The sequence below is a fragment of the Eublepharis macularius genome, chromosome 4 (assembly GCF_028583425.1).
Source record: "Eublepharis macularius isolate TG4126 chromosome 4, MPM_Emac_v1.0, whole genome shotgun sequence".
Taxonomy (NCBI): domain Eukaryota; kingdom Metazoa; phylum Chordata; class Lepidosauria; order Squamata; family Eublepharidae; genus Eublepharis; species Eublepharis macularius.
In genome coordinates, this window is record NC_072793.1 from 46,272,465 (window position 1) to 46,297,778 (window position 25,314).

The window sequence follows — 25,314 nt, forward strand, 5'->3', positions numbered from 1 at the left end:
TACTTAATTTACCTTACAGGTTATGGTACCTGGGGTACTGATGCAACTAGTACTCAAGGTAAGTGATAATGGTACTTAAGTGAAGTTTAGAAAAGAAATGGGTTCTAAACCAATCCTGTTTTGGGGGAAAGAAACAAATCCTAATTTGTTAAGTGTCCAAATTCATATGTTACAGTACATTACACTGAGGCTCTTTGTGCAAAGGGAACAATGCAGAATTGCTCATGAGGATTTCAGACTCATTTATCATAAACAAAATGTAGTTTGCTGTCTGAATGCAGCCTGAGTCTTGAATATCTAGGTGGTTATATTTCTGTAATGTTCCCTCTTCTGGCATCTTATATCCTATAAGTTATATTTACCACCTTCCCTTGTGGCTCATGGTGGCTAACTCATCCCTTGCGGTTTCATGGTGGCTAAGTCATCACAGTTAAAACATTACAGTTTAAAATGAATAGGTTAGAACCCCAGATACTGCCCCCAAGGATGCCTACAATTTATAAGTCATTAAAATCCCAGGCAGAAAAGAGGTCTGGTACCCCCTGAAGATTTCTAACTCCCCCCAGGCACCCCCTGAAGATTTCTAACAATGGTGCTCCCCTCACCTTCTCAGAGAGGTGGTTCTACAGACAGGGAGCTACAATGGAAAAGGAATGGCTGTGGTTGATGCCAAATGGGTCATCTTAAACAGAGGGCAGCCAGTACATAACAGCCTGTAGACTGTAGTTGGCACATGGAGACACGAGGGAGGTGACAGTCCATTTGATATGTGGGTTCTAGGCTGTGAAAGGCTTTAAAGGTTGTAACCAGCCCTTTGAATTGGTCTTGGAAACTAACTAGCAGCCAGTGTAGCTGTTTTAAGATGGTCCCCTTCAGCCAGCCCCTGATGATAATCATGTTGCTGAAAGTTGAACCAGCTGCAGTTTCTTTATTCTGTTGAAGGGCACCAACACAGAGAGCATTACAGTACCCCAAATGTAAGGTTACAGAAGCATGGATCAGTGTGGCCAGATCAGCCGAGTCTAAGGGCTAGGAGTTGGCAAACGGATGCAGCTGATAGAAGGCGCTTTTAGCCAGTACAGCAACCTGATTAACAAACAGCAAGGCTGGGCCCATGAGCACCCCCAGGCTCTTAACAAGCTCTGCAAATGCCAGCTCCATTCCTTGCAAGACAAGTGGATCCAGTCTCTTTAAAACATAAGCCTTCCTGACCAGTACCTCTTCTGTCTTATCTGGATTCAGCTTCAGTGTTTTCTACCTTAGCCATGTGACCACAGCCTAAAAACACGGGTTCAGAGCCAAGGTGAATGCATTGGGAGGCTTGGTTCCGGATAATGAAATGCAGAGCTGAGTGTCATCAACATATTGATGATACTCAGCCCTGAAGCTCCAGATACTCTCATTTAGCAGCCTCATAGAGACAGTGAAGAGGATGGATGAGAAAACAGAACCCTGTGGCAACTTTCATATTGTAAATAAAAGTGAAAAAATTGTAATCCCGCCTTTAATGCAACCCTAAAAATGCCCCAATTTTCTATGTTAATGGCTAGAATTTGACATATTGTGAATACGACTATATTAGACTGTGGTGGCAATTAGAATATTTAAGACCTATGATGCTTTTTAAAATCTCAATAATGACTGTATTGTGTTATGCTTTGTAATAAATTGACTTGTTTATATTTATGAAATATCTACTTCTCATCTGAAACTGAGGGCATCATTTCAATAGTCTGAGGGACTCAGCCATAATCCTTTGAGGCAGGAACAAGTTGAAATCCACCAGCTTCTTCTCCCTTGGTAGCCACTCTTACTCAGTACTTTTTCTGCCTATTTGCCCCAAATAATCCCCCCACCTTCTCAATGCAACGAAGGTTCTAGAACTCAACATGCAAAATGGAAAAGCCCTCAAAGAGAGAGTGGATCAAGGATCCTTAGGATGTAAGGAATTTTTTTTTTAAAGTTTTAAATACATGCCTTGCATGTTTACTTTTCCCAAGTTCTTTTAGGAAAATATCAAAGAACAGTGGAAAACTCCTTCCTCCTAGATTCAGGACAGGTAGACTCAAGGGCCTCTATAACTTCTCAAAGAAAAACGATAACATATTTCACACCCCGCTACTTAAAGCTACAATTGCAGCTACTATTTTAGGAGTACTTCTTCATCACAGTGGCAAAGGCTCACTGAAGGAGTCTCCAGAAAAAAGACTGAAACGGCTCTCAAGTGAAGCCATGAGGCTACTGGACTTGTGTTGAAAGCAGCAGCTACATCTCCCTGATAGCTTGAATATCACTGGCCTGGACTAGGACTCTAATCACGGGCTCACCCACTGAGAGTAGAAAGGTGGCTGACTTCCTCTTGAAGTTGGAAAGAGCCACAGAGTTTATGGCTGACACAAGTTTTGACCCCTTCTCTAGAGCAGTGATCTCAAGCCTGGTCGAACATAGTGGGGAGCGTGCCCAAACCACCAAAACTACCCTAGCAATAGCCCCTTAGGCTGGTGGTAAATTTTGGTGGGAAGAATTGGAAGATGTCATTGTAAGAGACCAAGGACAAAAAGAAAGCAATGCTCTACTCATCTAAAAAGGAGGACAAGAGCTTCAGGAACTCTTCTTTCTCCTTTCAGTCTCATCAAATGCTACCCCGTTTCAGATCAAACCAAAACGAGTCTTCCTGGTACAGAAACCAGGGAAATGTTAGACAGGGCACAGGCAACATTGGACACAACCAATTTAGCAACTGACTTTAAGGGCAATAAGTCCAGCAACAAACAGACCCGATGACAGCAGTGGGATTCCAGTAGGAGAGTATCTACAAGTCTTTGCACAAGCGGGGACAGAGGCCTCATGGAATTTACAGGTTCCAAACACAATAACCTTAGGGATACTTTATGGAGAGCCTTTGCATTTCACCTAATAGGATGATTTTCTCCCCCCTGTCAAAATGTTCAGTCAACAGGGTAGAAACACTTCAGGCACTACAATACCTGCTAGTCACAGAAACTATAGAAGCTGCTCCTCTGTCACAAATGGGGAATAGCATATATTCAGTCTTTTCTATGGTCCCCAGAAAGATTAAGGGCTGGAGGGCTATTCTGGACTTAACATTTATAAATCATTTCATTCAGTATAGGAAGTGCCAGATGGAAAACCTAAAGGCTATAGCAGAAGCACTGCAACCCAGGGACAGTCTGGCCTCGACAGATCTCACAGAAGCATGCCTGCATGTGTCAGTCTTTCCAAGCCTTCATCGCTTTCTAAGGTTTACAATCAAAACCAGCATTTTCATTTCAAAGGGATGCCCTTTGGCCTATTGTCAACCCCAAGAGTGTTCACAAAACTTAGGGCATTGTTGGTAGCCAGCCTCCACTGTGAAGGGATTAGCATTTAACCATATCTGGATGACCTACTCATCAAATCCTCATCGCTTCAAAAAGTCCCCCAACACATCACTTAAGTTCTGTCCTTTCTATGGCTGCCTGGGTTCAAAAGCCACTTAACTGTCTTATGGTCCCTGCTTCTACTGAGAGTTGTGATAGACACTGTTCAGGAGACAGTGTTCCTCCCATTAGACAGGTTACAGAAATTGACTCAAGTGGCACACCTTGTTTGTGAGGCATAGTCAATAGACCTGATGACATGGGCCCGACTTTAGGGCCAAATGATAGATACCATATAAACAGTGTCATGGGCAAGCTCTCTCTCTAGATCACTACAGTGGAAATCACTTGTATTTTCAAAGGCCATAGCCCCCAGACATTGCCTTTGAATCCTGATAGACCCACAACTTCTGATCAATATGGTGGATGAAACCACTAAACTTGTCAAGGGATAGAAGCTTCCAGCCAAACATTGAATTCACCATCATCACAGATGCAAGCCTGTCTGGTTGGGGAGACCACTGCAGCTAGGGCTAGATACAAGGATCATAGTCACAGAAGTAATCCACACTCAGCATAAATCTTCTAGGGCTTAGAATTATTAGACTAGCACGCCTTCATTTCTAGGACCAACTGCTGCACAGGAATGTGAGGATTCTCACTGAAAACACAACAACCAAAGAACCCATACAGGTAAGGAGGAACAAGAGCCAGCATCCTGGATGTGGAAACACAAAAGGGCGTCTTCCTAGGCAGAAGAATAGATCCTTAGCCTGCAGGTGTACCATATTGAGGGGTGGACAACCTGAAAGTGAATTGGCTTAGCAGATGGCAGGTATTGCCAGGTGGATGACACCTACGCAAACGGATGCAGCTGAAGAGGGCAGCCAGTACATAACAGCCTGTAGACTGTAGTTGGCACATGGAGACACGAGGGAGGTGACAGTCCATTTGATATGTGGGTTCTAGGCTGTGAAAGGCTTTAAAGGTTGTAACCAGCCCTTTGAATTGGTCTTGGAAACTAACTAGCAGCCAGTGTAGCTGTTTTAAGATGGTCCCCTTCAGCCAGCCCCTGATGATAATCATGTTGCTGAAAGTTGAACCAGCTGCAGTTTCTTTATTCTGTTGAAGGGCACCAACACAGAGAGCATTACAGTACCCCAAATGTAAGGTTACAGAAGCATGGATCAGTGTGGCCAGATCAGCCGAGTCTAAGGGCTAGGAGTTGGCAAACGGATGCAGCTGATAGAAGGCGCTTTTAGCCAGTACAGCAACCTGATTAACAAACAGCAAGGCTGGGCCCATGAGCACCCCCAGGCTCTTAACAAGCTCTGCAAATGCCAGCTCCATTCCTTGCAAGACAAGTGGATCCAGTCTCTTTAAAACATAAGCCTTCCTGACCAGTACCTCTTCTGTCTTATCTGGATTCAGCTTCAGTGTTTTCTACCTTAGCCATGTGACCACAGCCTAAAAACACGGGTTCAGAGCCAAGGTGAATGCATTGGGAGGCTTGGTTCCGGATAATGAAATGCAGAGCTGAGTGTCATCAACATATTGATGATACTCAGCCCTGAAGCTCCAGATACTCTCATTTAGCAGCCTCATAGAGACAGTGAAGAGGATGGATGAGAAAACAGAACCCTGTGGCAACTTTCATATTGTAAATAAAAGTGAAAAAATTGTAATCCCGCCTTTAATGCAACCCTAAAAATGCCCCAATTTTCTATGTTAATGGCTAGAATTTGACATATTGTGAATACGACTATATTAGACTGTGGTGGCAATTAGAATATTTAAGACCTATGATGCTTTTTAAAATCTCAATAATGACTGTATTGTGTTATGCTTTGTAATAAATTGACTTGTTTATATTTATGAAATATCTACTTCTCATCTGAAACTGAGGGCATCATTTCAATAGTCTGAGGGACTCAGCCATAATCCTTTGAGGCAGGAACAAGTTGAAATCCACCAGCTTCTTCTCCCTTGGTAGCCACTCTTACTCAGTACTTTTTCTGCCTATTTGCCCCAAATAATCCCCCCACCTTCTCAATGCAACGAAGGTTCTAGAACTCAACATGCAAAATGGAAAAGCCCTCAAAGAGAGAGTGGATCAAGGATCCTTAGGATGTAAGGAATTTTTTTTTAAAGTTTTAAATACATGCCTTGCATGTTTACTTTTCCCAAGTTCTTTTAGGAAAATATCAAAGAACAGTGGAAAACTCCTTCCTCCTAGATTCAGGACAGGTAGACTCAAGGGCCTCTATAACTTCTCAAAGAAAAACGATAACATATTTCACACCCCGCTACTTAAAGCTACAATTGCAGCTACTATTTTAGGAGTACTTCTTCATCACAGTGGCAAAGGCTCACTGAAGGAGTCTCCAGAAAAAAGACTGAAACGGCTCTCAAGTGAAGCCATGAGGCTACTGGACTTGTGTTGAAAGCAGCAGCTACATCTCCCTGATAGCTTGAATATCACTGGCCTGGACTAGGACTCTAATCACGGGCTCACCCACTGAGAGTAGAAAGGTGGCTGACTTCCTCTTGAAGTTGGAAAGAGCCACAGAGTTTATGGCTGACACAAGTTTTGACCCCTTCTCTAGAGCAGTGATCTCAAGCCTGGTCGAACATAGTGGGGAGCGTGCCCAAACCACCAAAACTACCCTAGCAATAGCCCCTTAGGCTGGTGGTAAATTTTGGTGGGAAGAATTGGAAGATGTCATTGTAAGAGACCAAGGACAAAAAGAAAGCAATGCTCTACTCATCTAAAAAGGAGGACAAGAGCTTCAGGAACTCTTCTTTCTCCTTTCAGTCTCATCAAATGCTACCCCGTTTCAGATCAAACCAAAACGAGTCTTCCTGGTACAGAAACCAGGGAAATGTTAGACAGGGCACAGGCAACATTGGACACAACCAATTTAGCAACTGACTTTAAGGGCAATAAGTCCAGCAACAAACAGACCCGATGACAGCAGTGGGATTCCAGTAGGAGAGTATCTACAAGTCTTTGCACAAGCGGGGACAGAGGCCTCATGGAATTTACAGGTTCCAAACACAATAACCTTAGGGATACTTTATGGAGAGCCTTTGCATTTCACCTAATAGGATGATTTTCTCCCCCCTGTCAAAATGTTCAGTCAACAGGGTAGAAACACTTCAGGCACTACAATACCTGCTAGTCACAGAAACTATAGAAGCTGCTCCTCTGTCACAAATGGGGAATAGCATATATTCAGTCTTTTCTATGGTCCCCAGAAAGATTAAGGGCTGGAGGGCTATTCTGGACTTAACATTTATAAATCATTTCATTCAGTATAGGAAGTGCCAGATGGAAAACCTAAAGGCTATAGCAGAAGCACTGCAACCCAGGGACAGTCTGGCCTCGACAGATCTCACAGAAGCATGCCTGCATGTGTCAGTCTTTCCAAGCCTTCATCGCTTTCTAAGGTTTACAATCAAAACCAGCATTTTCATTTCAAAGGGATGCCCTTTGGCCTATTGTCAACCCCAAGAGTGTTCACAAAACTTAGGGCATTGTTGGTAGCCAGCCTCCACTGTGAAGGGATTAGCATTTAACCATATCTGGATGACCTACTCATCAAATCCTCATCGCTTCAAAAAGTCCCCCAACACATCACTTAAGTTCTGTCCTTTCTATGGCTGCCTGGGTTCAAAAGCCACTTAACTGTCTTATGGTCCCTGCTTCTACTGAGAGTTGTGATAGACACTGTTCAGGAGACAGTGTTCCTCCCATTAGACAGGTTACAGAAATTGACTCAAGTGGCACACCTTGTTTGTGAGGCATAGTCAATAGACCTGATGACATGGGCCCGACTTTAGGGCCAAATGATAGATACCATATAAACAGTGTCATGGGCAAGCTCTCTCTCTAGATCACTACAGTGGAAATCACTTGTATTTTCAAAGGCCATAGCCCCCAGACATTGCCTTTGAATCCTGATAGACCCACAACTTCTGATCAATATGGTGGATGAAACCACTAAACTTGTCAAGGGATAGAAGCTTCCAGCCAAACATTGAATTCACCATCATCACAGATGCAAGCCTGTCTGGTTGGGGAGACCACTGCAGCTAGGGCTAGATACAAGGATCATAGTCACAGAAGTAATCCACACTCAGCATAAATCTTCTAGGGCTTAGAATTATTAGACTAGCACGCCTTCATTTCTAGGACCAACTGCTGCACAGGAATGTGAGGATTCTCACTGAAAACACAACAACCAAAGAACCCATACAGGTAAGGAGGAACAAGAGCCAGCATCCTGGATGTGGAAACACAAAAGGGCGTCTTCCTAGGCAGAAGAATAGATCCTTAGCCTGCAGGTGTACCATATTGAGGGGTGGACAACCTGAAAGTGAATTGGCTTAGCAGATGGCAGGTATTGCCAGGTGGATGACACCTACGCCCTCGGGTATTCAGACATATCTGCAACCAGCTGGGCTATCACTAGTCAATCTCTTTGCCTCACAGGAGAACATGTAGACCTCCATTTTTTCATTGACAGGGAGCAAGTAGATGCCATCACCTCTGCGTGGCTGAAAGGTCTTCTGTGTGCCTTCCCCTATTACCAACGATCCCTCAAATTCTTGAAAAAATCATTCAAGAGGTGGCTGTGGTGATCTGTGTCATGCTCTATTGGCCAAGATGTCCCTGGTTCTCAACTCTAGTGAGACTGTCTCTTCGGTGTCCTTGGTTCCTACTGTTGGGGAAACATCTCCCATCTCAAGAGTCCCACATATCAAGTGGACCTTGGAGGGGGGCTCTAATTCATGTGTGGAGATTGAGCAGAATACTCTCCGTTTTGGGTCTTTAATGTCTTATTCCTGGTAGCCATTACCTTAGCCAGAAGGGTCTTGGAACTCAAACTCACTCTCCATTCATCAAGACTTGCGTGTATTCCACAAAGACAACATGTTCTTATATAATCAAAAAGAGTCCAGTAGCACCTTTAAGACTAACCAATTTTATTGTAGCATAAGCTTTCGAGAATCAAGTTCTCTTCGTCAGATGCCTGATACAGAGACTGGTCAAATACAGAAGAGGAGGAGAGAGAAGAGGCAATTAGGGGGAGGAAGGGGGAGGGAGCAATCAAAACATTCCTTTGCTAGTATATGTAAACATCTCCTTTTAGTGTGTGTATCAGTTGGCTTCAAAGGAGTTTGCCCTGTTAGTTTGTAGAAGCCAAACAGCTAGACCATCCAATTCCAATGCAGTATGGGCATGAAGTGAAGAAACAAATCAACAGGGCCAGACTAGTACCCAGAAACAGTCTACTCCAGGACAAACCTAAAGGAACTAACAACAGAACACCACTGGTTGTCACCTATAGCTCCCAGCTCAAACCCATCCAATGTATCATCAGTGAGCTACAACCCATCCTGGAAAATGATACCTCTCAGAAGCCCTGGGTGGAAGACCTTTCCTTGCCTACAAACAGCCCCCTCAACCTTAAACGACTTCTCACTCACAACCATGAATCGGCCAGCAGAGTCACCAGCACAGGTACCAGGCCCTGCAACAGACCCAGATGCCAGCTCTGCCCTTATATCTACCCAGGGAATACAATTACAGGACCCAATGGCATCAACTACACTGTCTCTGGCTCTTACAGCTGCTCATCCTCCAATCTGATATATGCCCTCATGTGCCAACAATGTCCTTCTGCTCTGTACATTGGACAAACCAGCCAACCTCTACGCAAAAGAATAAATGGACACAAAACTGACATTAGAAATGGAAATGTCCAGAAACCAGTGGGAGAACACTTCAATCTACCAGGACATTCCATCAAAGACTTAAAGGTCACTGTCGTTCAACAGAAACCTTTCAAAAACAAAATCCAACAGGAGGCTGCTGAACTGGAATTCATATGCAAATTTGACTCTGTCAAGCTGGGACTGAATAGGGACTATGAATGGTTATCACATTACCACAGGTAACAGATTTCCTTTACAGAGGTGGGGTCTGGGGGAGCTCAGTGGCACCTGGCGTGGGCTTTCGGGAACCACAGATCTCTTTGTCAGATGCATCTGGCAGGGAGAGCTGTGGTTATCGAAGGCCCATACTGCATTGGAATTGGATGGTCTAGCTGTTTGGCTTCTACAAACTAACAGGGCAAACTCCTTTGAAGCCAACTGATACACACACTAAAAGGAGATGTTTACATATACTAGCAAAGGAATGTTTTGATTGCTCCCTCCCCCTTCCTCCCCCTAATTGCCTCTTCTCTCTCCTCCTCTTCTGTATTTGACCAGTCTCTGTATCATGCATCTGACGAAGAGAACTTGATTCTCGAAAGCTTATGCTACAATAAAATTGGTTAGTCTTAAAGGTGCTACTGGACTCTTTTTGATTTTGCTACCACAGACTAACACGGCTAACTCCTCTGCATCTATGTTCTTATATACACACCCAACTTGCATTCTAAAGGAGTCCTTTCATAGGAGTCAGGAGACTTACCCTTTTGTCCCAGTCCTTCTCACACAGGAATAGAAATGTTATACTTTGAACTTAAGGAGGGTCCTGAGAATATGTATCAGGAGGACTTTCTCTATTAAGAAATTCAGACTCTATTTATAGCATTCCACAAATTTCACCTTGGTAAGAGAGTGTCCATAACATCACTTAGCAGATTGCTGCATCGTGTATAGTGGTAGCCTATGAAGCAAAAGGTCTACCTCCACCCATGGGCATCATGGTACACTCACTACATAGTGCAGCAACATCCGTTGCCTTTTACACAAAAGCCCCAGTGGAAGACATTTGTAGAGTGGAAACATGGGCCTCTGTGTCTACATTCATAAGGCACTGTAAGCTGGATACCATAGCCGCAAGTGACAGTTTTGGAGTTGAGGATTCTACAGACTGCATTGTGATATATGGCTGTTTTCTTATAAGTCCCACCCCAGATTTCCTGTGTAGCTGTTGGACATCCCAACTATCAAAATTATGCTGTCAGTTCCAGATGAGAATTGAACATTAGTCAATGTGAAAATTCCTTGTCTGGAGATATTCTGGGTTTGTTGTTTTTTTCCCTTGACATGGAGAGCCAGGGCTCATTTCGAGGGGGAACATGCAGGAGCACAGTTCCGGCAGTTCCCCAAAGAGGTCACATGTCAGGTAGCCCCGCCCACCTGACTCAGCCATTTTGGGCCCATTTCAGCCTGGATTGGGGCCAAAATGGCCCAGATCGGAGATGGGTGGTGGATCACTCTCCCACTCAGCAGCAGTCCAATCCTGACCGTTTTGGGCCCCTCTTGGCCATTTTCAGCCCCTTTTTTGCCATTTTGGGCCCAATTTCAGCCATGAATGGCCAAGATTGAGTCCAAAACAGCCAGGATAGGTGATGTCAGGGGGTGTGGCATACGCAAATCAGCTATGCCAATGACACACTTCTGGTGATGTCAAGGGGTATGGCATATGCTAATGAATTATGTTAATGAGTTCCTCCAGCTCTTTTCTACGAAATGACCCCTGTGGAGAGCTAATACCTAACTTCCCATTAGACTTTGTCTGTTACTGTGTTTTAGTGGCCTTCTCAGTGGCTTCTCATCTGAACAGTTGATCACCTGTTAGTGCTATGTTATCAGTGTTGCATTGTGTATAATAGTAAGTTCTCTCGGGGTGCTGGAAGTTGCAGAACTGAGTTGGAGCGGGCGTAAAAGGAGAAGGAGATGAGGGATTGCAATTTTATTCCTAACTCAAAAGGATAATGAGAAATTCCCCCTGCTATCAAAATAATGCTCTCAAGTTCCAGATCAAAGGAACCTTCACAACAAGTGACCAGTATGCCATTCAGCATTATGTATTTTTTGGCAATTGTACTTCAAGCACTTAACATATTGTACATGTTTTATTGTGTTGTTATGGGAGAATTTAAATTATACATGCAAATTGTTATTTGTTTAAAGAAGGTTTTTGAGTATGAGAGTGTAAATGATATAACTTAGGATGAATGATCATTTCTTCTGGTGCAATTCAATAATATTGCCTTGATTGATGCATTTAATGTAGTAATCAACCTTTGTCCTTTTATCCCATCAAGGTGCATATGCTACAAATCCAGCAAGTTGGCAAGGTATGTCATTTTGAAGAATGCTTGCTGTTTCTGTGGATTTGCTTTTCACTTAAAAAAATATTCTGTTGAATATTTTGCCAGATCTTTTGGGACTAATGGGAAGAATCAGTGGGGGCACTTTGGAGGTGTTAGTAAGTATTTCATATAGTATCCATTATAACTAAATGATATAGATGAGGTAGTTCATTCTTTGTATCATGCCCACCTTATAAGGTGTTCAGGGTCAGGTAAGTTTGCTTTTATGGAGTCATGCTCCTTGAGCCAGTATTGATGATATAATAATTAGGGGTGTGCACCCACAAAAATTTGCGGTAAATCTGAATTATTTTTACCGAATCTGAGAAAAAAATTGGAATCCCCCAAATGCTGAATTGATTATCTAATACGGTTCGGGTATTTCCAAAAAATTCAGCCATTGTTTTCTATGGGAAAATCACTCTGAGAGGTATCCGGTGGGCTGTGTCAGGCTCTGGATGACAGAATACAGCAGACAAATCCCTGGTTCATTATAGCAAGACGCAGGTCCTTGGTTAAATGACTTTTATTCAGAAATTAGTTATTTCCATACTCAGATCCAAAGGTCTACTTAGGAGTAAGTAGCTAAGTAGTGCTAGTAGAAATTTGACCAGAATGGCAGCATAGGAAACACACATCCCTTTTCTATCCGACTTTCCTTCCCCCTCCTAATTTCCAAACAATTCATTGTTGTTCTTTCTGTGTGAGAACATTGTGCATATTTGTGCTATCATGTTACAAAGAGAGAAGACACATCATAGTCTGGAAGAAAGGTTTGAAGTTGTAAACAGACAACAGCCACCTGGGAACGTGTGAGAACCCACTAGAACGCTGGCAACAGGAAATTGAATTATACCAGGCAATTAAGCATACAGAGTTATGGCAATTGAGCATATACTTGACAAAAGAAATATTGGCGTGGATGAATGGGTACAGTCAAACATAACAGGCTGGAGGGGTCATTTTTCCACCAAACTTCACCATATTTGGAGGCAACCTACTCCTTACTGCCTTCTAAATATCCCCCAAGTTTCAAGAAGATTGAACCCAAAGAAGGTGCCCCTACCAACTCTCCATTATTCCCTATGGGGAAAAATATCGGGGGCTATCTGGAGGGGATGGGGGTGGCATTTTTCATGCAAACTCCACCTAATTTTCAGGGGACCTATTCCTGACTGTCCTCTAATGACCCCCCAGGTTTCTGAAAAATTGTACCCCGGGGATCAATTCTATGAGCCCCTGAACAAAGTGTCCTCAGCCTCTCCATTGGTTCCTAAGGGGGGAAAAAAGCTGACTGCCATTGTTTGCAACAGTGTCCCTTGCTTCAGTTTGGTTTGGGTGGAATGGATGTGATTCTCTGATGTAGTGCTGGTCCCCTTCACTTTGCTTCCGGGGGGCGATTCTGTTCCTGTGCTTCAGTTTGGTTCTATTGGGCTTTCTCTGGGATTAACTCAGCTTGCATTTGGGCCTTGGCCATGGTAGCTTTGCCACAGTGTTTTTCTGCAATGGGAGTCAGCTTTGCCTCTTTTCTCATAGGAAACAAAGGAGTGGCTGGGGGCACCTTGGTCAGGGGCTTATAGAATTGGCTCCTGGGGTCCAATCTTTCAGAAATATGGTGGGGAGTCTCTAGAGGACAGTCAGGAGTAGGTCCCCTGAAAATTTGCTGGAGTTTACATGAAAAATGGCTCCCCCAGTCAGCCCCCAGATATTTCCCCCCCATAGAAAATAATGGAGAATGGGTGGGAGCATCTTCTTTGGGGGGCCATAAAATTGGCCCTCGGGGTCCAATCTTGTGAAACTTGAATGATATTTAGAAGACAGTCAGGAGTAGGTTCCCATCAAATTTGATGAAGTTTGGTTGAAAAATGACCCCTCCAGTCCACAGAATAGCTCCAGGAGTGATTTTCCCATAGAAAACAATGCCCAAATTTTACCAATTTTTTTCCTTTGGAAAATCCAGTAAAAATTCAAGATACCTGATTTTTGATTCAAAATTCCTGGACTTTAGCAAATCAGCCAAAATTTGGTATGTTAATCCAAATTCCAAACTGAACCGTGCACCCCTAATAATAATACACAGGGTACTTAAAATGTATGCCTCTTACATCAGGTTACATCAGTGTAACCAGAGAGGATACAGTATTGAAATGACAACTCTCCACCAATCTTGTCGCTGTGGAAGTATCTGCAACTTGTATTTTTCCATTTTGTCAGGCTATGAAGGCTATGACTATTACAGTGCCCAAACAAACAACTCTACTGCAGCTGCCACATACAACTATGACACTGCTGCTGTCAGCGCCGCTACCTGGGACACCACTAAAGCTGCTGACATGACAATGAATGCTAACATTGGCACCACTATGCCAGTTGCAAGTTACAGTGCTGGAGCAATGTGCACTGAGAACTCTGACTCCATTATAGCAAAGATAAACCAGCGTCTGGATATGCTGTCAAAGGAAAGCAGTGGTGGTACTGGAGAAGGAATAGAAGAACAGGGAAGGTGATTTGAAGTTTCTCCTCTTCTTAAAACCCAGTTTTTGGCTTTAGATTCTGCTTAAATTCTTGAACTATGATAGGATAATATTTGTTCCATAAGATATACAGAATAGCTCAAAATGTAGTCATCTTGTTAAGCTGAATATATTTTCTCAGTTATTGTTATCTTTCATAAAAAGGCAGCCTGTTAAAGGGAATGTTTGTTGCTTATACTTTTTATCAGCACCTGTTATCAGTAATGAATGCCATCTGAAATGTTTCAAGCAGGTTTTCATATCAGCGCATCTCTTTGCCTTACTGTCTAAACTAGGCATTTCTTATTCTTGTTTAATATTGCAAGAAACTCTGTAAAAAGCTTGTTTATATAACTAAATCAAGGCATTGGTCTGATGCTGTATTAATTAACTGCAATTCTCAAGGGTCTCTGGCAGAGTCCAACCCTTTACTTGAAATCCTTTGAACTGGAGATGCTAGTTTTTAACTTTGGATCTGTTTCATGCAAAGCATGTATCCCATCATTGACATAAGGCCCCTCTTTGTTAGAGAAGCAAATAACCACCCTAGGAAGCCTCTAGTATGGTAAACTGCTATCAAGGCCTCTGCTAGCTACTGACTACATTCTTTGTTTGTGATTCAGCTCTTTCAGATTTGAGTCTTTTGAGTCTTATGACTCTAGAGCCTCAGTGCCTGACCGAGACCTGTACAGACCCAGTTATGACTATAGTGAAGTTGGATCTGACCAAAATGATTCTTTTGGAAGCCACTATGATGTTGCTGGTAACCGCAGAGATCAGCCCCACAACAGAGGAAACAACTATGGCTTTGCTAGAGGGAGAGTCCAGAATCGAGGGCGTCTAAACACTTTTAATCGTGACCGCTTCATGCCATCTAGTACAGAACGGCTGTCTGCACGATGGAATGAGCTGAATTATATGGGTGGGAGAAATATGGGAGGGCCTGGGCCGGGACCGGGACCGGGACCAGGACCAGGACCTGGACCAAACAGGCTTCCATCACTCTTTTCCCAAGCACTCGTCCCGGAGTACAGAGATTATGGTGACTGTGGAGATTATGGCAGCTATGGCGATTATGATTACAACATGATGGGAATGCAAGGAAGGGGAAGGTTTCCTGGGAACATGCCCTATGGCTACGGCAGATCACGAAGCAGAGTAAGTTCAGAAGGCTATGATCAGAAACTGCTATGTTTTAACTGTTTCTGTTGCTCTTTGTAAGTATTCAGGTTGCTTCCAAAAGTGTTAATGGAAAAAGGAGATGAACTCTTACAACACTTACGTAGGTTATTGTTAAAAGCAACTTTTACTATTCATTACAATAACTAGGAAGCCATCTTGACAGATAAGGCAGTGTTCTCCAACCATTTCAGAGGTCCAGTTGGATTAAAAATAATTGAAGCAGTTGGACTAAAAATAATTGCTTTAGCAATTGCCTATTTGGGAAGCAAGGACTCATGGATACCATGTGGGACATGTTGGCTGGAGACGTGGTCATGAAGACTTAGTGGAAGAGAACACAGGATGAAGTTTTAAAAGTGTGGGTTCTTGCAGATAATTTGACCAAGCATGTTTTGCTCAATTGTATTTCTAGCCCAAGAGGAGAGCTTTCCGTGGTCGTCCAGGTGGACGTTCAGATAACGAAGGTGGCTTACGTAAGCGGAAGCAGTCCCAAAGTGGGGATGAACCAGAAAGCAAACAAGCAAAGACAGACAGTGAAGGCGAGGACTCTGATAATGGTAAGGATTTTATTTTTGAGATGTATTACCCAGCTGGGGTGGGGGGGTAACATGCTCTTAATCACGCCTGATTTCTAAATATATAACCACTTTATAACATGTTATGATAGAATTTTACTTTACTAAAGTGCTGCTGTGAAATTCAGTACCCTTTAGACTTGGACTAAACTGTCAGTGTGGTAGTTTTACCTTAGAAATTGGTATTTAGAATCTCTTAATTAAGATGAAGAAGAATTAGAAGCAGAGATGAAAAAGGAGAAGACATACCAGCAAGTAATTGTCTGTAATCAGAGGCTAAGAACGAATTTCCTAGTTTAAGAAATTCTTACAAAGAGCTGTTACTGGTTTATGAAAAGAAGGAGTGTTGTTTCCCACAGTGGGTAAATTATACTTTGTATATTTGACAGATGATGGTGAAGGAGATGACAAATCAGGGGATGAAGGAGATAAAGGTGTAAGTAATTTTGTGTGAATTTACACTGAAAAAAGTATCTCTTGATGTTTCAGTGGCTGTATTGCAGTGAAGAAAGCAAGTCACAGGCTTAAATATATGTACTTTCTGTACACACACAACATAATGTTGATCCAAACCATAATCTATATGAACTTCTTGGTCCTTCAATCCTTTCATTTCTGTTTCATCCTAGAGACTAAATTGTGATATCAGAAAGATCTGGCCTAACATAAATGCAATATAGGCTGGACAGAACATAATAAAATAGATAGGAACAAGGCTCACATGAGCCTTAAACACTCTCTTGCTGTTACCATGGTAACTGTTTGCTACCAAAATAGGAGCTTTTGCTTTCATTCAGAAGGAAAAATTACATTTTAAGGGTGCAGAGTATTATGTAGGTATCTTTAAAGAGTCTAGAAAATCTGAAGTATGTCTGAATTTCTTGATGGAAAATAGTGCTACAATTTTTGTTTTTAGATATGGATTTGTAAATTAGTTAAACATGCTTATTATGTGTTATCAAAACACAACATAACGTATGACATTTTGAAATAATATGTAGTATTAATGGTTTTCTTTCTGTCTCCCCTTTAAAGGAGCATTATGGAGGTTTTAAAGCTGTAAAGGTAGGGTGAAGTTCACCATTCAACAGGCATATCTACTATATTTCCTCCCTTTTACATTGTTGAATTTTAGTTTAAATTTTGAATCAAAACCATATAACATGTAGAAGTGGTATTTTTTGATTTCTGGGCTATAATTGCATGCTCTTCTTTTAAAGGCAGAGTATTGATAAAAATGGTAGTGTGCTTGTCCCTGGGTTGAACAAACAGCTGAAGTATCTGTCACTAGAACTCAAATTGAGGTGCTAATTAGTGTGAGAGAAAAATCAAAATCACATTCCTGGACCAGCCTGCAGTCTATTTAGTCTAGAATGCTAATACTGTCCATGCAGATGCCACTGAAAGCTTACAAATAAGACACAGTATGATGGCTGTCTCCTAGTTTTTTGTTGCTGTTGCTTGTCCTTAGCTTCTGGTACTTGGAGATAATTCATCTGAAAAGGCTATTTCCCTTTAGTTGGCTAGGCTAATTGTCCATGTAGCAATCCACTTAAGATAGTAGTTAATTTGTTGCATTTATGCATAATGTGAAGTCCTTTCTTTTAGTCTAGTTCAGTTTCATTGGCCTGAGTTCTAGGACTGAGAGAGAGATGTGTGTCTGCTCTCTTAATAATAATTGTGTGCTGTCAAGTTGCAAGTGACTCCTGGTGACCCCAAAACGATGGGATTTTCAAGGTAAGAGATGAGCAGACGTGGTTTGCTATTGCCTTTTTCGGCATAGTAACCACAGTCTTCCTTGGTGGCCTCCCATCAAAATACTTCTATTCTGATCTCTGCTGTCTACACATCATTATAGTCTGAGTCTTTTTAGTGAAGAAAAATAGGACAATTAAAGAGGGGGATTTTTGTATATATATAAAATAATGTTCATGTGCACAGACTCTGCCCCTTTTAATTGTCCCATTTCTTTTCATTAAAAAGCCCCAAACTCTTTAACTTGTATAGAAGATACTCAGACAGCGTGCTCACACTTGACAATTTTTGTACCTTTTTTGCTGATACCAATTTTGAGACAGGTAGTTAAAATGGTGTGTTTTAAATGTGGCCGCCACTGTAGAGTTGTATAATGTTCTGATTCTTGTAACTTTCAGTCAGTATTTTAATGTAATAGGTGCAAGGAATTGAATTCTGGGAACTTCCTACTTTGACCCCAATGTGAGTTCTGATTAACAATGCCTTTCTTGGGTCTCAAGCATATGTGTTGCTACCTGAAGTCATCTTTAACAGAAGTCAGAGCTGAACATGAAGCTTTTTGCCTGCAAAGCCTGAGTTCTGCTATTGAATTCATTTGCTTTTCTGTCATTCACTCATTTCCCTGCTAATCAACTGGTATCTCTTCCAGTGCAATCCCAACCAGAGGCATATACTTTGAAGTCAGTCAGGTTAGAAGGGTCTACAGGGTTTTTTTTCTGGGGAAAGAGGTGGGGAAACTCACCTGGAGCAACTCCCTGCAGGAGGTGGCACCCCTGTCACTACTCGTGTAAAGTAGGCGGGCGCTCCTGGGACTGTGTGATGACATCACTTCCAGGAAGTGATGTCATTGTGCGCGGTGTGGCTGCTGCCGGCCCCCCCCCAAAAAAAGAGAAAGAAAGAGAGGGAAAGGGAAGGAAAGACATGAAAGGAAGGAAGGAAGGAAGGGAAAGAAGGAAAGACAAGGAAAGAGAAAGGGAGGAAGGAAGAGAAAGAAAGACGCCCTCTCAGCTGAAGTTTAAAGGCCATTTGTGGCTTCCACCGACCAGCTGAAGAGCAGGGATTAAAGAGCTCCTTTCCCACAGCTTTGCCAAGCAGAAAGGAGCTCTTTTAACCCCTACTCTTCATCTGGTGTGGGGGGGGGACTTCCCCAACCTTCTGAAGAGTGGGGGTTAAAGAGCTCCTTTCCCTCACAAGCTAGTCAGAGTCACTTGAACATGTTACTTCTTTGCAGAGCTGTTGGAATGGCGTTTGGGCGTGTTCCAGCAGAAAAAAAAGACCTGGGTCTAACTGCTTAATATTGCACTGTTAAACTCTTTAAACATTCTAATGAAAAACTGAAAAAGTAAGGATGAGTTGAATATGTAGGTTATATCTCATTTTTTAGCATCTAACTTATTTTCTTTGAGATGAAAAGTTCTGGACTCCAGTGTTTGGTTTTCTGTATAAATTTATCTATTACAATTTGTATTCAGTTTTATTAAAAAGTTTAAAGAATTCTATTATGCTTTCAAGGCAGCTTCCAATTAAAAAGCTTAACAGCATAATGAAATAAAACCTAAGTGCCACTAATTAAAACAGCATTCTTTATAGCCTGTCTTTCCTGCCAGTTGCTCAGAGTGGAACACTGGCCTCTGATCAACCCTGTGAGATAAGACGGTCTCAGGCTGCCCAGTGATTTTCATAATTTACTCCCCCATCCCAGGCCCAGCAGAATCTAGCCACTATTCCCCACGTCTTACAGCTGCTCTTAGAAGTGATTTAAAAGTTACAGCTCCCACAAATAAGTGGGAAGTGCTTCTGGAAATTATATTCCCATGTCATTATTCACATGGTGGGTATAATGCTTACATAATGTGCTAGCCTGCACTCTGGCATTGAATAACCTGAACGGTGGCCATAATGGTGGATAGATGATACACACTTACGTGGTGATGAAAAGATTGCCACATGGAGCACTGCAGGTCTATAACTGGTCTAAGTAAAGCAAATCAAGGGATGAGGAGACAGCCTAAAGCAAATGTAAAAAGCTGGTTCTTAAAGAGCTGCTTTAAATATAACTCTGTAGCATCTGGTGATGGCTGTGATGATGATGAAGAGACCAAGCAAAGAAAAGAGAAACAGAAGCGCCGGGATCGAATGCGGGACCGTGCTATGGACAGGTAAGCAAACAAAATAAAACCCATTTGTTTCTATAAAAACTTTTTCAAGTTAAACACATTTTTGGATTTCTTCCATTGTTCTTTCATGGATAAGATTAGGTTTAACATCTTACCTAGTCTTTGAATACATAGCAGAGGGTGTGGAACATCTGTTGCTTTAAAGTATTGTTAACTCAAATTTAAATTTATCTGGGGTGTCTCATTAATCCTGTTCTATATATTAGGACAAATTTTGCACCCATTAAGCAGTTCCTTTTCATTTACATGTCTCAGCCGTATCTGTTATCACAGATGTAAGGAAATAAACTGTTGATATACATGTTGATTGACAACTGTGTTACTATCGTGAAATGCTTTGGACCACAAAATTTGGAAAGTGTATTTTTTTTAAACTTAAACAATGATTGCATAGACTATTGGTAGCAGATTAATGGCTTGTAAGCCTAGCCCTCGTCATAATTTCATTTGGCTTTTCTCCATCTATCTGTTACCAATGGGAAACACAGAGTGCCTCCTGAGAGGCCCCTGCTTCATTGCAGAAGCTTCTCAAGCTAACCCTCACTTCCTTGTGGAAGGAGTCAGCTTCAAAGCTGATTAAGAAATGTTTCCTTGCGTGCTCAGTTTAGCCTAGCCTTTGCATTTCGACTATTTTTTTAAATTATTTTAAAAATACTTTATTATACCCCACCATTCTCCTCAGTGAGGACCCAAAACTGCTTACATCCTTCTCCATTTTATCCTCTCAACAATTTTCTGAGGTAGGTTAGGCTGAGAGTCTGGGAATGGCTCAAGGTGAGCTTCCACGGCAGAATGGAGATTCAGACTTGGGTCTCTTGGACCCTATTCCAGCAATAACTATTGTTATTTATCTAGGATGCACTGCAGTGGCTATTATATCTAAAAGAGACTTTTCAGATTGTGAAATTTAAAACTTTATTTACTGTAACAGGTTTGTTTATTTATTTAGAAAATATCTATGCCACATCTCTAGGGAATCGGCTTGAGGCATCTTGCAAACACAGTAAGAACAGAAAACAGCATAACTAGCAATTAAAAACCAGCCAGAGCACAAAACCAACAACATTTTTTATGGTTTAAGTTATTATAGTCGTTTCCCTTTTTTCTGTATTTTGGGCAGGAGGGGTAGAAGAATGATGCATGTATTAAGCAGCGGACATGATAGAGAAACGTTTGATTATGCCCACCTTCTATAAATAGGCTTTATTATTATGGGCAGAATTCCTGATGGAAAACCTAACATTTGCTACACGCTGGCAGAATATAATTAAAATTTGGCATATTTTTAAGCTTTGTGGTGTATTTATACCTTTTCCCCCAGAGCAATAAAAAAATAATTTAAAAATCTGACTGATCTCCAGAATAGAATAAAGGTACAATTTTGGGTCATGCTCTGTAGTATAGTACAGCAAACAGCATAGCAGTACACGAAGTAGCATAGGAATAAGTAGAAAGACAATGGGGCTGTGGTGGTGTGTGTGTGTGTGTGTGTGTTTTGCCAGGATGGCAGAGTAAGTTGTCTTTTTTTTTTGTAAAGAGCTAAATTTCCTAACTACTTTCAGAAGTACTTTGGGCAGGGTGGAAAAGAAATCAAACTCATTGTCTTCATTCAGAATCCAGTTTGCTTGTTCTGTGTGTAAATTCCGAAGCTTTGAGGATGAAGAAATTGAGAAACATCTGCAGAGCAAATTTCACAAAGAGGTGTTGCGATACATTGGAACAAAACTTCCTGACAAAACGGTAGAGTTTTTGCAGGTATGTGACCTTCAGATCTGAAGAGGGTAACTGTTGCTGTCCACTCGACCAGTAATTGCCCGTTGTAGATCTTCCTTGCAAGTCTGTCTAAACTATGTTTGTTGAGTTGTTAGTGCAGCATTTGTCTGGCACGCCCATGGTTCTGAGTAGTACTGACTGTTTCTGCTTGTTGTTTTTTGTAACTGATTATTAGTGCCTTTATTTGAAAAGTCTCACTCAGAAGTTTAAAGGAAAGATATTACTGCATTGGATCTATTCTCTGTGGTATAAGCTCACCCAGAGAGCAAGGGAATAAGTACCTTATTGTATAAATTTGTCTCCTTCTATTGTTACTTTTATTAGTTGGAGGGCAATGGGTTATATATTTATGTAGACTCTCTCTTCCCCCAATTTCCAGAAGTATATTGTGAACAGAAATAAGAAAATTGGGAAACGCCGTCAAGAATTGACGGAGAAAGAAGGCACCAAGCCAAAACCAGACCCTTTCAAGGGTAAGTTAACATAATTATAACCTCCTAAGTCCATTTGGGCTTAGAAGGGTGCATCTGCCTAGGATGGCACTGGAAGGCCATCATTAGCTCATGAACTGCAATATTCTTGAATTTCTGGGTGTAATGTTGGTGCAGCTTGTACCATGAGAAGCAGGTACTCCTTAAAAAATGGCAGTAGAATTGAATTTTTTTTTAAAGAAGAGCTTTCTGCTTTCCATAATCCCTGGACTTAGTAACATGGTTAAAACTGTGTGCTTGTTATTTTGAAATAAAGTACATGGACTATTTCAGTCAATGTCTGCATTTTATAGGATCAGAGCAGGGCACACAGTACGGATTATGCTTTTTTTGTTTAATGTATACTCCACTTTTCAGCTATATTATCCTTCCAACACAGTTTACAATTAAAAGCCATCATGATTTCTAATTAAAGCCAGCTGTTGAGAATCATATGAAAAAAATTAATCAAATACTGCAACATCTGTTGGGGCTTGGCCGAATGCTCAGAGGCTGGGACTCATAATTGGTAGAACTGAAGGTACAGAGTGTGTCCCATTGATAAGGGAGTACTTCCTGGGAGTGTGCCCCATCAAAAATAAATTGAGCCACTGATGACTTTCCTCAAGAGAGTCCCATTATAGCCTCATATAATACTTAAATTAGGGATTAGCATGTTTAGTACTGAGAACTATATCAGAAATACTAGCTGCTGATTGCAGAAAATATTTGTAGTTGCATTTAATTGAGACAGGTTTCCTTAATCAAACAGTTGCTAGCATGCAGTGTGTCTTTCTGTTAATAATCATTACTGGATAGTAAAATATCTAAATTTAACCTCTTAAACATTGTTTAGGATTATAAAACACTAGAAAGATATGCTGAAAGTTTACTTATTTAACTACTATGTATTGATATTTGTGCTTCTTCAAGACTCATTTGTACAGATATAAGGACACACAGTTTAAGTTGAAACTGAGGCAGGGAGAGTCTCTTAGTCCATACACCAGGAGGAAAGCATGCTATGGAACTGCATGTTACTGTTGTGAAGCCAGTTCTGACATTAGGACATGAGTACATGCAGTAACATGCAGTTTCATATAAAGAAACAAGTAGAGAACTTGGTCAAAAAGGCAATCTTCCTTGGGTTGGAATAGTTATTAATCTTGTAAACCCCTTTGAAAAGCTCTGCATGATTCCTTGTTACTGTTTTTCATCATCTAGGTCTGTACATAACAGCCCTGCTAGATCAGACTAAAAATCCATCTAATATAGTATCCCATTCATAAATGTGATTAACTAGGTGCTTCTTAGAAACCCAAAAGCAGGCCATGAAGGCAACCGAGTAAGGTGCAGTTGAAAGAATGTAACATTAGAACCAGACAATATGGGCGCGACTGTCCATTTTAGACTTTATTGTTCTGTTTTTATTGTATTTATTACCGCCTGTGATCTGCTCTGAGTCCTCTTGTAGGGAGAGTGGAATATAAGTTGAATAAAATAAATAATAATAAAAAGATGTAGATTTCATAGGTGAAAATGGGCAGGAATTAACTGCAACTTCAGGTTGTGTCCCCTTACTGCTAAATCTAACATCTCTTTGAGGCTCACCACAACCTCCATCGCACTTGCTTTATTCAGTTTCTGTCAGAAATTCTGTATTGTGTTGAAATTATGCAAATAAAGCAGACCGGCAAACTTTTATGATATTCTGATCGGAATTTGGGATTCGTTCTTCCAGAATTTGCAGACACCCTTGATAATAAGATCACTGACATCCTAAGATTAGTCTTGAAAAATGCAGGGGTTTTTAACTACTGATGATGAATGATGTAAGGTTTGAAACCTGTGTGGATGATTTAAGCCATTAATAACACCAAGAAGTAGACTTTTTTCCTGGTGTCCTGTTAAGACTTGTAGCTAGGGCATAAGTGCTCAGTAAATGGAGCAAAGCTTTGTTGATGTGGCTTCACAGCAATGTTTAGATGTGAATTTCAGATTATAGCCATTGCTGTGATTAACTTTGTGTATCTGGGTCAAGTTGCCCTAGGAATTACTGATGTAACATTTGTGGGACACTTTAAGGCTATAAAAATATGCGCTTAGAACGATTCACGTGGCCACATGGTAGGATAGAGATCCAGTTCCTGATGGGATAGTTGTTTGTGAAATCTCATACCATCTCATCTCATACCAGACCAAGTTAATGATTTAACTTCAGCTATTGTGGCTAATACCTAACTCAAGCATGTACCATTTTAGGAATTGGCCAGGAACATTTTTTTAAGAAGATAGAAGCCGCTCATTGCTTGGCTTGTGATATGCTAATTCCTGCCCAACAGCATCTTCTTCAGAGACACCTCCGGTCTGTTGATCATAACAGGAACCGTAGGGTAAGTAACTTGTATTTATTTGCCCTATGGCATTGTTTATTGGAAATGTTCTTGATATTGACAGTACAAATCTCACACTGTGTAATCCACCTTGAGTCTCCATCAGAAAAACGGACTATGAATGACATAAATAATAAAATAAATAAATCCTAGTATCTTTTAGGTGATTCTGATACCTCCTAGGAGAATTGAACAGGTTACTTCAGACTTTTTGGATTGTATTCAGGGTTAATATAAGGGAAACCAATTTTAGATTTTTGTAGTTTTTATAGTTGAGAGCACTTGTTTGAAGAAACCACTAACATGCTTTCAGATTTCTAACGATTGCTACATCTCTGGTAATGAATAGTAAGAAAATCAATAGGGGAGTTATTTGTTGCTCCAAAATGACAGATATGTATGTTCTGATTTTGTTTGCTTTCTGGGTGAAAGATGGCTGTCAGTTCAACTAACCTTTTCCATTAAAAAAAAAATTAAAATCTATAGAAATGTCTTGTTGGATAGCTTAGCAGAGTCCTATTGCAGCCCTAAGTACAGTCCATAAATCCCTCACACATACAAAAAATGTAATTTTCTGATCTAGTGTATGGGTTGAACTGACACTACAGTTTTAAAAATGGGCGGGGGGTATTGTGCGTGACACCGGCAGCAAAGAAAAAAAGTCTACTTCTGGTAGTATAGAAATATAAATTAGAAAATGTAAACATTTTATCCATTTTTCCTACTTACTCATTTTTACCCCACTTCTTAATTTGTGGATATTTATTCTTGTTCCAGTTTTGTGAAAAGGCATGAGGAGAGAGTAGTGTGATATGAGTTTCCTGAAGCTTATTGTAGATCATGATCTTTCTCTCCTTGAGATACCTTAAGATAATAGTCTGCTCACCTGTTGTAGGCCAGGAATAATTTTTCAGAAATGATAGAATACATTAATACATATGTTAGGAAGATTGCATATTGCCTTTCTTGGTGCTTGAAT

General features: G+C 41.1%; 1 protein-coding gene across 2 annotated transcripts in view; it reads left to right on the top strand.

The window, feature by feature from the left end:
- Positions 1 to 25,314, top strand: part of LOC129327407 (A-kinase anchor protein 8-like) — a 33,653-nt gene that overhangs the window by 3,046 nt on the left and 5,293 nt on the right. For both annotated transcript variants that reach the window (XR_008596818.1, XM_054976037.1), the window contains exons 2-11: positions 20 to 58; positions 11,450 to 11,482; positions 13,712 to 14,000; positions 14,634 to 15,168; positions 15,605 to 15,749; positions 16,157 to 16,201; positions 19,588 to 19,681; positions 21,313 to 21,454; positions 21,852 to 21,945; positions 24,205 to 24,335. Coding sequence is in view for 1 of the 2 variants with exons in the window: in XM_054976037.1 (XP_054832012.1) it covers positions 20 to 58; positions 11,450 to 11,482; positions 13,712 to 14,000; positions 14,634 to 15,168; positions 15,605 to 15,749; positions 16,157 to 16,201; positions 19,588 to 19,681; positions 21,313 to 21,454; positions 21,852 to 21,945; positions 24,205 to 24,335 (1,547 nt within the window). In the remaining variant the exon portion in view is untranslated. The remainder of the gene's footprint in view (positions 1 to 19; positions 59 to 11,449; positions 11,483 to 13,711; positions 14,001 to 14,633; positions 15,169 to 15,604; positions 15,750 to 16,156; positions 16,202 to 19,587; positions 19,682 to 21,312; positions 21,455 to 21,851; positions 21,946 to 24,204; positions 24,336 to 25,314) is intronic.